Source organism: Oncorhynchus nerka, linkage group LG22 (assembly GCF_034236695.1).
Source record: "Oncorhynchus nerka isolate Pitt River linkage group LG22, Oner_Uvic_2.0, whole genome shotgun sequence".
In the NCBI taxonomy this organism is placed as follows: Eukaryota; Metazoa; Chordata; class Actinopteri; order Salmoniformes; family Salmonidae; genus Oncorhynchus; species Oncorhynchus nerka.
The window spans coordinates 42,245,743-42,258,848 of NC_088417.1; the positions used below are offsets into that span (position 1 = coordinate 42,245,743).

The 13,106-nt window shown below is 44.3% G+C and overlaps 1 protein-coding gene across 5 annotated transcripts in view; it reads right to left on the reverse strand.

Annotated features, from left to right (window-relative positions):
• The window catches only part of LOC115105197 (dnaJ homolog subfamily C member 13-like), a 64,993-nt gene that overhangs the window by 27,419 nt on the left and 24,468 nt on the right, over positions 1-13,106 (reverse strand). For 4 of the 5 annotated variants that reach the window (XM_029626924.2, XM_065007166.1, XM_065007167.1 and 1 more), the window contains exons 3-21: positions 11,171-11,246; positions 10,831-10,980; positions 9,723-9,764; positions 8,499-8,699; positions 8,068-8,274; positions 7,801-7,896; positions 7,488-7,579; positions 7,102-7,268; positions 3,988-4,067; positions 3,728-3,897; positions 3,465-3,497; positions 2,773-2,872; positions 2,515-2,622; positions 2,220-2,375; positions 1,892-1,948; positions 1,675-1,796; positions 1,446-1,521; positions 1,242-1,337; positions 979-1,119 (exon numbers count right to left, since the gene is read on the reverse strand). In XM_029626924.2, coding sequence (XP_029482784.1) covers positions 979-1,119; positions 1,242-1,337; positions 1,446-1,521; positions 1,675-1,796; positions 1,892-1,948; positions 2,220-2,375; positions 2,515-2,622; positions 2,773-2,872; positions 3,465-3,497; positions 3,728-3,897; positions 3,988-4,067; positions 7,102-7,268; positions 7,488-7,579; positions 7,801-7,896; positions 8,068-8,274; positions 8,499-8,699; positions 9,723-9,764; positions 10,831-10,980; positions 11,171-11,246 — 2,170 coding nt within the window. The remainder of the gene's footprint in view (positions 1-978; positions 1,120-1,241; positions 1,338-1,445; positions 1,522-1,674; positions 1,797-1,891; positions 1,949-2,219; positions 2,376-2,514; positions 2,623-2,772; positions 2,873-3,464; positions 3,498-3,727; positions 3,898-3,987; positions 4,068-7,101; positions 7,269-7,487; positions 7,580-7,800; positions 7,897-8,067; positions 8,275-8,498; positions 8,700-9,722; positions 9,765-10,830; positions 10,981-11,170; positions 11,247-13,106) is intronic. The other variant, XM_065007165.1, reaches the window with a different exon arrangement.

Consider the following 13,106-nt stretch of genomic DNA (forward strand, 5'->3'; position numbering starts at 1 on the left):
CATTATAAATATTCACGTACCTTTGATGATCTTCATCAGAATGCACTCCCAGGAATCGCAGTTCCACAATAAATGCTTGTTTTGTTTCGATAATGTCCATAATTTATGTCCAAATAACTTATTTTGTTTGGTAAACAAATCCAAAAGCGCGTTCTAGTCCATTCGGACGAAAAGTTTAAAAAGTTATATTACAGGTCTTAGAAACTTGTCAAACTAAGTATAGAATCAATCTTTAGGATGTTTTTATCATAAATGTTCAATAATGTTCCAACCAGAGAATTACATTGACTGTAGAAAAGCAATGGAACGAGAGATACCTCTCATGTGAAAGCGCGTGACTGAGAATGAGGTTGCTGGCAGACCCCTTAGTCAAACAGCTCTCATCCGGCCCCCCTTCACAGGAGCAGCCTGAAACAACGTTCTAAAGACGGTTGACATCTTGTGGAAGCCTTAGGAAGTGCAAAATAACCCATATCCCACTGTGTATTCGATAGGGGTGAGTTAAACTACAAAACTCAGATTTCCCACTTCCTCTTTGGATTTTTGACTGCCATATGAGTCCTGTTATACTCACAGACATCATTCAAACAGTTTCAGAAACTTCAGGGTGTTTTCTATCCAATACTAATAATAATATGCATATATTAGCATCGGACTGAGTAGGAGGCAGTCCACTCTGGGCACGCTATTCATCCAAAAGAGAAAATGCTGCCCCCTATCCCAAAGAAGTTAAGTAACTTACAAAGGTTAAATAAAACATTTATAAATAAAATATCTGCTCAGTGGCCTCATATAACAGCATAGAAAACGGTTTGTTAGAATGTAGTTCAAAACCCACAGGTTGCCAGAGTGTCTCCCCCAAGCCAGGTAATGGCAATGCTGCTGGATGTTAGCCATGCTAACTGGTACTACAGTACCTGGAGCAGAATGAAGCCCCTGAATGGGGAAGAAAAGTGAGCAGCGAGTTCCTCTCCTCACCTCCTTCTGGGCAATGCCCATCTTGTCCCTCCAGTGCATCAGCACAATGTCAGCCTTCTCCTTGGCAAACTTCTCTACCTCTTTGGCTGCTTTGCCCGCCACCCGCTGCCAGTCAGGCACCTTTTGCCGACCAAACTGGTCCTGTATTCGACAGAGAAAAATATACAGTACTGCTAACATACAAGCACACATTCATTTCTAAAAAGGTACCACAGTAGAGTGGGTACAGGGGAATTTGGGCTAGTGTCTCTACAACAGGTTACCGTGGCGATCTTGACGTTGTCTCGGATGTGCATCCTGTCCACATCTTTCTCCGGAACAGGATCAAGGCTGTCCAGGTATGCCAGCAGACCCGTCGGCTGAGGGGAGAGAGAGATGGAGAGAATGTACACAATATCAAGTTCCCTGCCCCTGACAGTATGGATGGTACACAAGTGAAGTGCCTGAACACCTGTCTAGAGCCTCACCAGTATTCTCTTGAGGAGGTTCATGGCAATGGGGTTCTCTGCAGTCCACAGGCCCACAAGGTGACGACTTAGCTGCCTGTGGGAAAACAGTTAAAAAACCATGAGTGAGTTTGTCAGAATCCTAAATTGAGATAAAGATCCATAATTTGGACTTTTGAGTAAATCATGCATGGATGGGAGATTTGTGTATAAATCTGAAGCAAACAGATTTCGACCCATTGTTCTTTACCTGTTGGTGAGCATCCTCTGGTCTGAGCTGACAGTGAACATGGAGGTGTGTAGGTGTCTGGGCAGTGCCCCCTCACTCAGAGCCAGCTCCTGCATCTTAGTGGCTATCTCCTTATCCCCCTCCTTATAAACAAAACAAATATTAATCTTGATCATCACCAATACGATCACCAAAATTCTTCTATTTTTCATATCAAGTCCTGCTCCCCCAGCCTCACCTCAATGATGGCCTTCATGACCAGGCCTGCTCCCTTCACAATGGCCATAGAGGGGTGCTAACAAAAAACAAAAAAAAGTCACATACCTTATACAAAGCAGGTCATACAAAGACACTGTGTAGACGCTCTTCCTCTTTTCAATTGGTCTTTTCATTTTACCCACCTCCACCTTTTACCCTCTTTCACTAATTGTTTTTCCTTGTTAGGAAAAGTCATAAAATCCACAATCCTCCCATCATTTCCCCTTTCCCTTAGTCTGAAATCCAAACAAATAAATGAGCATATCCGTTGGATTCCATACTACCTTTCTCTCACACCTCCTAGCTACCTGGAAGAGTTTGAAGAGGCTGCGTCCGTTGGAGGCCACCATCTCTAGCAGCATATCAAACTGCTGACCCTCGCTGGTCTCGCTGTAGGGGGCGCACAGGGCAAAGGTCAGGAAGTCTAGCAGCGAGCTGATCACCAGTGCCCCTGTGCCATGTTCCTAGAGGGAGGGTAGAGAAGTGGAAGAAAGAAGAATGTAAAGAAGACTGTCAATAAAGAACGAAGATGGCTTCCTTTGGTTTACTGCCGTGTTTCGGGACGACCAACAAAAAAAGGTTAGTAGAGGTTGAGGCACGTACCACGTTGCTGACAAACTTCTCTAGAAGGTTCTCCAGGAATTTCTTGGAAGACATCAGTGACGCCTTGTTCAGTTGCTCCTGACGCAGGTCGTAGTCATCATGCATCGGCTGCAAATTAAAATAGCTATTCAATTGAAATGCACAATTTTTAATTGAGAATTTAACAAAAGCAGTCACAGTCCGTGTACGGTCATGTCGCCACACCAATATTGTGTGTGCGTTTTCAGTACCTGCTCAGGGAATGCAAATGGCACTTACACACATAAGAGCACAGAGCATGTCTATGGCGGCATGTGTCACTCCGTTGTTGTTCCTCTTCAGAGCTTTCACCGTTTTCACCCCCAACTTCTCCCGGAACCTGCAAAACACACACACACAGATTATACTAGAGAGACTCACTCATTCATTTCATTGACATGATAGGGAGACAAGGGGGACAGGGCCTTTGATATAAAAATATATTTTTCAATGGGTCTGGGGGTTTATTCTCAATTCCACAGGAACCAAGAATAGAAATACACATCCTCTCATACATCTCAGTAACCCCAGAGGAGAGAGAGATAGTGTCCTGGATATATGAGAGAGAAAGAGAGACCCAGTTCAGAGAGAGAGAGAGAACGAAATAGAGAAAGAGATAAGCACAAACTGTACACAGGCAGACAGAGGTGAAGAAGAGATGGACGGATGACATCACTTCTCTTTTGCTCTCCCAGTGTTTGAGACACATGAAAGGAGAGTACTAGACAGATGAAAGGAGAGCAGACAGACAGATAGCAGGCTAGCCAGCCAGAGACAGACAGCAGGCCAGAGAGACAGAAACAGAGCAACCGGGCAGAGGCAGACAGACGTAGTCGGTCAGTGAGTCAGACAGAGGAGGTTAGACAGACAAGAGGCAGAGAAGGAGGGAAAACAGACAGAGGGCAGACTGAGATGTATGGATTCATATTTACGTTCCATCTGTGAATCCAGACCCTTGACCAGACCTTGGAATGACAGAGTACGTCTGTTACCTACACGCTTACCACAACACTAATACACAACACTGCATAGCAATAATTAGTAGGAGAGGGGGTGGAAAGAGAAGGATGGGGAGAATGTAGCAGTGGTGGGGAGAGATGAGAACAATTAGACAGTCAGAGCTTTGAAGGAGGGAGAGAGGGGTAGTGAGAAGTCAGGAAGAAATGTTAGCAGTGTGTGTGTTTTGATGCCTTACTTGGGCAGCTGTGTGAAGGCCTGGAAACCTGCCTTGGAGGCTACGAGGCGTCGGATGGCGTGAAAGTGACTCTCCAGCTCGGTGTTGAGGCCCGGCAGCTCACACTCCTGGGACAGCAGGGCCAAGATGGCGTTACTGATCAGCTTCTCCTTGTTCTCTGAAAACAGACCCTGAGAGACGGCCGGAGGAAAGGAGTGTTAAGGTAGGCCTAATACACTTACAGACCAGACACATTCTCCTTGGTAGGCTTGAACACTCACGTCTTGGGTGACTGCATGCAGCACGCCGCTGTAGGATACGTTAGCGTTGAATCTGAACACTGCGTCTGCAAAGCTTCCATCTGAGAAGGACAGACAGAGACACTTTGTCAAACTAGTTCTCATCCGAGCCTGAAAGTTAAAGCCTGGTCCGACATTACATAAATGAAATGAGCCCGAGCGCAAAAAAAGGAAGATTTCTAGAAAACAGTATATTGATTTAAACTGGTGTTGAGAACAATGCGGCGGAGGCGGGCTGAAGCTGAGTGAGGAGACGAGGAAACAGCCCTTGGTCACTGGTTCTCAATCCTGGTCCTGGGGACCCAAAGGGTTGCACATTTTTGTTTTTGCCCTAACACTACACAGCTGATTCAAATTATCAGCTCATCATGAGGCTTTGAATCAGGTTTGTAGTGCTAGAGCAAAAATAAAAATGTGCACCCCTTTGGGTCCCCAGGACCAGGTTTGAGAACCACTGCCCTTGGGCCTACAAAAAGAGCAGAGAGAGGAAATCTCACCTTAGTTATGATCCACTGAATGACGAAAATATTGAAATAAAGTAGGATAATGTAATTAAAGGCATGTATCAAATTGTTGCTTAAACTGAAACCCCCAAAGTCATATCCAACCATTATACAAATTTAAAGCAATAGTCATATGTGGTCACCTAGATCATTTCAGCACTGTTTTGATTGGGACAGCACCATTGGTAAAATAAGGGTTCATTTAAAAACCCAATTTTACCAGGTATATTGACTGAGAACACATTCTCATTTACAGCAATGCCCTGGGAATAGTTACATTGAAGAGGGATAAATGAGCAAATTGGAAGCTGATTTTGATAAATCAATCAAGGGTCAGAATTTTGTATTCACTGAATCTCCGTTTGGATATTTGGAAGCGATGTAACGATTCATCGCTAAGTACCCGTCCCTGATTCATACGTTTAAGACACTAGAGCATCGGTCTGCAGAACCAAACCGATCCAAATGTAGCATGCGTCGGTCAGAAAAATCGATTCAAATATGACAAATCGCCGTTTCACAATTATATATAATTTTTAGATTACATTATTTCTACCATCAGAAAATACCTAATCTTTGTGACAACTGATGCATCCTCACCTTCAGTGTCGAAGTAAGCATGTAATGGTGTTGACAGTCATTGATCTACAAGTAATTATTTTCCATGCCAACCCCAGGCAATATTAGTAGTCTACTGTAGTCAAACGGCGCACTGTCTCCAGCTTCACGCACTGACCAATGCGAGGTACGCGGCCTGATCTTACACATCTGCACGGTACCTTCAGCTTCAAAGGCAAAAAATAAAATTGTCAGCTTTATTAGTTGAGTGACAACCTATGTATACTGGATAAAATGATAAACTCAACATGTAAAGTCCTTGAAATGTTCTATATACACACAAAGCTTATTTCTCTCAAATGTTCCTTCACAAATTTGTTTACATCCCTGTTGGTGAGCATTTCTCCTTTGCCAAGATAATCCATCCACCTGACAGCTGTGGCATGTCAATAGGCTGATTAAACAGTATGATCAGTCCACAGGTGCCCCTCGTGCTGGGGACAATAAAAGGTCACTTTAAAATGTGCAGTTTTGTCACACAACACAATGCCACTGATGTCAAAAATGTTGAGGGAGCTTGCAATTGGCATGCTAAGTGCAGGAATGTCCACCAGAGCTGTTGCCAGAGAAATTAATGTTCATTTCTCTACCATAAGCTGCTTCCAATGTCGTTTTAAAGAATTTGACAGTATGTCCAACAGGCCTCACAACTGCAGACCACGTGTGACCACGTCAGCCCAAGACCTCCACATCCAGCATCTTCACCAGCTGATGAAACTGATGAGTATTTCTGTCTGTAATAAAGCCCTTTTGTTGGGAAAAACTCATCCTGATTGGCTGAGCCTGGCTCCCCAGTGGGTGGGCCTGATCTCAAATTGGTGGGCCTTTCAGTCATGTGAAATGCATAGATTAGGGCCTCATGAATTTATTTCAATTGACTGATTTCATTATTTGAACTGTAACTCAGTAAAATCGTTAATTGTTGCATGTTGCGTGATAGGTTATTGTTATCTATGCGAGGTTGAAAATGTTTTACCAGAATAAAAGTAAACGGTCAAAACCATTTGATTTTGAGATGGGGGTGAAATCCAAAATTATATTGATAAGTGTTTGAGCTAGTTATTTAATCTGCAAAAACGAATTAGTGGGTGATGGTGATTTCAGAACCCAAGTGGGGGAGATAAAATTACATTTAAAAAAAATATGCCACATTGCTGCCCCTCCCCTAATCTGATAGGGGGGTGCTAGATGCCTAGTCTACCTCATGGCTCAGCTCAGGTGCCTACATAGTACATACATCATGTACATACACACACATGTACATACACACACAAAAAATTAGGCTGGGGAAAGGTTAGCTAAATTGAGGTGAGTGCTCATGATCATCTTATTCATGTATTAGTTGATCAGAACATTTTGCCAGCATGTTTTTTAGCTTAAAAAGGTGGATTTTCCTCTTCACTCTCATAGTAGCCCGTGCTACTCCCGTCCAAAAGCCGACAACTTGTCTGATAATCAATCGATGCGCTTCTCCTGATACTGAGATGCACTGCCTGTCGTGGTCTTGTAGATCCTCGTTCTCACGAGTGCACTCCAGCCTAACCGTGTCGCAATTTGAAACACGACCACACATTTTTCTGGCCCAGTCAATATTAGAATCCTGGCGCCGCTAGGGGCCCCAGCTGTTGCAGCTGAGAAAGAGTGGTATTAGGATGAAGGTGCGCAGACACGCACAGTTTTTCTTTAACACGGTACGGCTAGCCCAAAACCCACTGCGCATTAATCAATTTCACAGAATTCGAGGCAGTCGGGCCACATAGAGTTCTCATTCTCAGGCCAAACCCAAAGTTAACCCCTCAATCCTTTAGAGATACAACAATTCATTTCAGTGTCAAATTCATTTGGGCACACCGGAGCGATTGCTATTGGACAAGCTCAGGTAGTACCGCCCAGTTTAAGTCAGTTTTCTTCCATTTAGTGGATACTGAACACACCCCAGGTCAAAAATCAAACCTGTGATAGGGGTGTCACTCACTAGGGGGCGCTGCCAGAAATTTGAGGTGCAGGCTCTCCACTTCCTCGTCCACGGGCATGCTCATTAGGCCCCAGCGCTGGCCCCGCTGGGTGGGGGCCATCTTCACACACACGTCCCTATTCCCCGACGCACGCACCCCGTCCAGCAGGCTGGCCATTAGGGAGTCCCTAAACACACATATCAAATTAAGTCATTAGAAAGAGACAAGAATATGCAGATATGACGCACACACAGAAAATATATAAAAAGACAACGATGCAGGATCGGGAGTACAGTACATATGAGCAGGGTGTGAACGGAAACAGATTTAGTGAGCTTAGCCAACAGAAAAGGAAATGGGAGGGCAAATATGACATTTGCCATGATAGAGCTGTTTTGTGCGGTACCTGTCTGTAGAGCAGTACTTCCTGATCTGGCCTCTGATGAACTCTATGGTGAACACCTGGGGGTTCTCTGCATTGCAGATGAGAGCAAACACCTGCACACACACACACACACACACACAACGGTGCTTCAGTGCAATTTACTTGAAAAAGACAAACATGGCATTTAACAGAGCCTGAGGCAGAGGCCAGGTCATAGAAATAGATTGAATAGAAATGACAGTTCTGAAACCCACATAACACAAGGAAAATTAGACTTCTACCAATTCGATGAGTCAGCCCCAGTGTTTGTGTTGGAATTGTAACAGCCACTCACCTCTCCAAAGGGCTTGATGGTGACTATGTTGTAGGAGGCTGGGTCTCTCTCCACCAGACATGTCTCTGTCAGGCACAGGATCCTCTTGATGGGCTCCTGCCAGGGACAAACAGTACAGGAGAAGTTAGTCTCAAGCTGATAAGGGCCAGTTGACTACAAAGCACATTTTAATCTCAATGTCCTAACAAAGTCAAAATCTCCTCATAAAAAAGGTAAACAGGTCAAATAAAAAGGAAGGAACGATGGTGATGGCAGTTAGATTCTGACCGAGTGGCGCGGGGAGACCTTCTGCACCACGAACTCTGCCAGGGAGGTGATGCACTCGTCTGAGCCGTACTTCCCAAGCCGGTCCGTCACAAAGTCCTCGAAGGTAAGCGGGTCCTTACGCAGCCGCAGAGTGATGCCGATGAAGTTAGCCGCGTGCTCAATGGCGCTTTTGATGATCTCGTCCCGATGCTCTGACGCAAACAGGTGCTGAGGGGGTTGGATGGGGCAGATAGAGAGAGGGATGGGGATTTGGTGAGAGGGATGAGAGAGAAGAGAAAGAGGGATGGGAAGGTAGAGAGAGGGGGGTGAGGGAGAGTGTGAGAGAGTGCAATTAAAACAGTACGTGCACGAGTCAGTCCTGGAAAGTGGAATTTCACAAGGGAATAAACACATTTATTTGCACACAGACAATTAAACCTTTAGAGACGTACCAGGCGGCTGAAGCCCCCATAGAGGATGCAGAAGCCCCCCTGGTAGTCGTTGAGCTCCGCAAAGCACTCCAAGGAGCGGTAGTCGTAGGAGCACACAACCCGGTTGGTCTGGGGGTCAATCTGGTCGATTCCCCCCGGGGTCACCTCCAGGCTCACTGATTTCCGTGTGTCGCTCCAGTGGTGCTTGTAACAGTTGTAGCGCTGACGGGACACACGCACACGTTAACAAAGTGGACAAAACTGGTCATGGCATCACGGCATAATATAGCTCTGGTCCAGGGTGTTACGTGCAGCTTGGGGAATGCTCGGCGTCAGCGAGCCACATGTACAGTAACACCCCGGACCAGAGCTAGACATGATAACGCCTAGAGATCTATCAGACATTCAAACGCAAACCAATCAATCAAATTGACAATGTCTGTTTTTTTTATCCCTCACAACTAATGGATATAGAAACTGAACCACTATAGAAGACCCTGGTTTACAAAAATATGAAGATAATCCTTGTCTGTGCCTGGCTGCCCTTTTAAAAACAGAATATGTCCCAAAAATGATACCCTATTCCCAATGTAGTGCACTACTTTTAACCAGGGCCTATAGGGGATAGGGTGCCATTTGAGACGTAACCATAGTGCTGCTCTTTGAAGAGATCACCAGGAAGTTGTATTGATCTGTGCTGTAGATGAAAGTCACCCTTTAGGGGAGCAGGCGAGTGGCTGCTCTATTCCAACCTCTCTCTCCCAGGGAAATGGGATTGTGCTGATGGAGGGGAACACAGACAGAGACTGCGTCCCAAATGGCACCCTATTCTCTATATAGTGCACTACTTTTAAACCAGTGCAAATGGCACTACATTGGGAATAGGGTACCATATTGGACGCAGTGTGAAACACTAAATAAAATCCTCAGTCTGCTAGACCAGCTCAGTGCGGAGACATCCTATTATTGTCGTCAACTCAGGAAGAACAACAACCAGAGGCTGCTCCACTCTGCCCTTCTTCCTCCTCTTTGCTCTACTCAACATGGCCCTGGGGTGTATGGGGTGTTTTACTCGTCCCCCCCCCTCCTTTGATTTGTTCTTATCGCCATTCATATTCTATTCTCCTCTATAGTGTGGTCATGCATTCTGTAAAGGAGCACTTCATTCTTTTGGTTCTCCTTTCACTCGTTTGTTCAGGTCTTCATTCCCTCCCTCCTTTCGCCATTCCCTCAGTCAAGACTTACCCTGCCAGTGATCTTTCCCTCTGAGAAGTCTGTTCTGAATCTCTGCAGAGAGAAAGAGAGATCAGATTAAATATGTATTCACTGTAATCTGGGCCCGTATTCATAATACTTCTCAGTGCTGAATTTAGACCTGCTTTTCTTCTACATCATAATGAAGAAGACTACCTCACACAGGGGCGCTGATCCTAGATCAGCACTATTAATGCATCCTGGATAGGTAGGAGATTGAGATATCACCCTTTGAATAAGTGTAATTACACATCAGAGATGAGTCAAGTCACTATGCTGGTCTAAAGCTTATGGAAATATCAAACTCAGAGTCTCTTACACCTTTTCAGGACAATGATTTCATGACAACGCATTTTGTTTTATGCATGGTGTGTGAGAAACAGCTCTGTCAAGGGACACGAGTGAGAGAATCTTAAGATTTTTGTTTTTGGACAATGAGCAATTTTGCAGCAATTATTTGTTGCCTTCCCTGCGATTTAGATCTGTTCTTGTGTGTGTGTGTGTGTGTGTGTGCGCATTCTTGATAACTTAATTGTGTTTAATGTATGTGATGGTGTTTCTAAAGCAACTTACAGTCAGCCACTGTTGCTAATGTGTTGTAAGCATTCTCATGCAAAAATAATGGTTGAGGTGGGAGGTGGTGATTAAAGGGGCAATCTGTGATTCAAACAATGACAAAGCAGTCATCCCAGGTAGCCTAGTGGTTAAGAGTGCTGGGTCAGTAACAAAAAGATTGCTGGTTCAAATCCCGGAGCCGACTAGGTATAAAATCTGTTGATGTGCCCTTCAGCAAGACACTAAACCCTAATTGCTCCTGTAAAATCGCTCTCGATAAGAGTGTCTGCTAAACGAGTAAAATGTAATCCCACCACTTTTTGGGGTAAACAGCTGAGGGGCATAAGAGAAATGTAACCACTCAAATGTATAGATGGGGCTATGGATTGAAGTTACACATTGTTTACAATTAAATGTTTTTTTACAAATAATCGGCTAAAACAAGCTTATATTTTGGGTTCTGATGAGGGTTAAGGCATCTGAACTAAGCTCCTGTGGTATTTACAAGTTATATTCTTCCAGAACCAATCATGTCTTCCCTCACCAGTGCCTCTGTGAGTAGCTCTGTCCTGTGCTCTGTGGAGAACTTGAGCGTTTCAGACTTCTTGCTGCTGCCCTTGCGGAATGTAAGGTTGAACTCAGTGCCCTGGCCCTTTCCCACCGGCGTGATGCCGCAGATGTCCCCATACGGCCACTGCAGGGCACCACAGAGACAGAGAAAGAGGCAAATATGTCACTGAGGCATGTCACATTCACTAAAGCTAAAAATTACAGATCATAGATTAGCATCCAAATGGTGACAAAGGATATAGCGATCACAAGGATAATGTCACATGACTCAGACATAGAGACCTAATTAAGGGTTTTAAAATGAGCCCACTGACCTGGTTTGTGACTTCGAGTGTGGCGGGATTGTACGTGGTAATGCCATGAGTGCCCACGGAGAAGACTCGTTTGTACCTGGAATAGAGAGGAGGCAAGCTCAGTCAGTCAGATACCTACCCACACAACATCTGTTATACAAAGACCTACAGGACATTGGGAGGACTGGGTAGTAGCCTAGCGGTTAAGAGGTTGGACCAGTAACTGAAAGGTTGCTAGTTCAATCCCTGAACTGACTAGGTGAAATCTGTTGATGTGCCCTTGAGCAAAGTGAGTTACAAAAGTATTGGGACAGTGACACATGTTGTTTTGGCTCTGTACTCCTCCTGACGGGGGCTGAGATGAAAAAAGAAATAAAAATACTATACTAATTTCTCACCATTACAATAACAGAGGTGGGTATTTGGGGGGGGTGTATGATATCTGTGCGTCTAACTTTCTCACTCATCATTATTCACGATTATCCCTAATCATGGTAGCATCCACATTTGTATTTATTATGGATCCCAAGGCAGCAACTACACTTCCTGAGGTCCAGCAAAATTAAGGCAGTAATACATGTGAAAAACATTACAATACACTCAACAGATTTCACAACATATTAAGTGTGTGTGCACTCAGGCCTCTACTCTAGTACCACATGTATATGTGTACATGTGTGTATAGTGCATATGCTAATGTGTATTTGTATAGATGTGTATGGTTGTGTTGCTTCACAGTCCCCGCTGTTCAATAAGGTGTATTTTATCTGTTTTTTAAATCTACATTTTACTGCTGGCATGAGTTACATGATGTGGAATAGAGTTCCATATAGTCATGGCTCTATGTAGTACTGTGCGCCTCCCATAGTCTGTTCTTGACTTGAGGACTGTGAAGAGACCTCTTGTGGCATATTTTGTAGGATATGCATGGTTGTCCGAGTCGTGTGCCAGTAGTTTAGACAGACAGCTTGGTGCATTAAAGAACACCCTCTGTGTTCTGTTAGACAGGTAACTCTATCCATAATATAGCAGGGGGTGTACAGCCATAACACAGACTATGTCAAAAGCCGCACTAAAGTCTAACAAAACAGCCCCCACAACCTTTTCATCATCGATTTCTCTCAGCCAATCATCAGCACAGTAAATGCTGTGCTTTTTGAATTTATGTAGAAGTGTTTAGAAACGTATTCTATTGTTATTTACAATAGAAGTGACTCCGAAATTTAAAAAATACATTATTTATCATTCATTTCTATTGGGCACATAACAATCTGAAACACAACCAAAACGAACAGCAAATGCATCCAACAAATGTGTAGTGTTCCAAGCTTGATGTTGCAGAGTCATTGTGTGCTATGAATATATGACCAAATACTTTTATACACAAGTGAATGTCCCAATACTTTTGGTCCCCTAAAATGGGGGGACTATGTACAAAAAGTGCTGTCTAAACTGTTCACCCGATATGGATGAAAATACCCTGACATTAAAGCCGACAGCCTAAACTTGAACCCCATATTCATTCTACAGCCAAAACAACAAGTTAGCTCACTGTAATTTGCTAACCGAGTGTAAACCAATGTCGAAACAGCAGAAAATGTTGGCAGTCCGACGCCTACCAGCAGGTGTTCCCTGAAAACAAACTGCGTCAAACGAACTCTGAACGAATGTCAGATAAAGGCAGACCGTCATTCAGTGCGATTTCTCCTGTAGGGGCAATCTATTCCCTACATAGTGCCCTACTTTTGACCAGAGCCCTACAGTATGTGACCTAGTCAAAAGTAGTGCACTATATAGGCAATAGGGTTCCATTTGCAACTTAGGGTAGCTCAACATTCAGTAAAGAAATTGACTGGAGTACTGCAGTGATGGTGGTGGACCTGAATGGCTTTGCTGCTGAATCCTAAGTGGTGGCATATCTGAAGTGACAGAGGTTAGACCAAGCACTGGCTCGGCT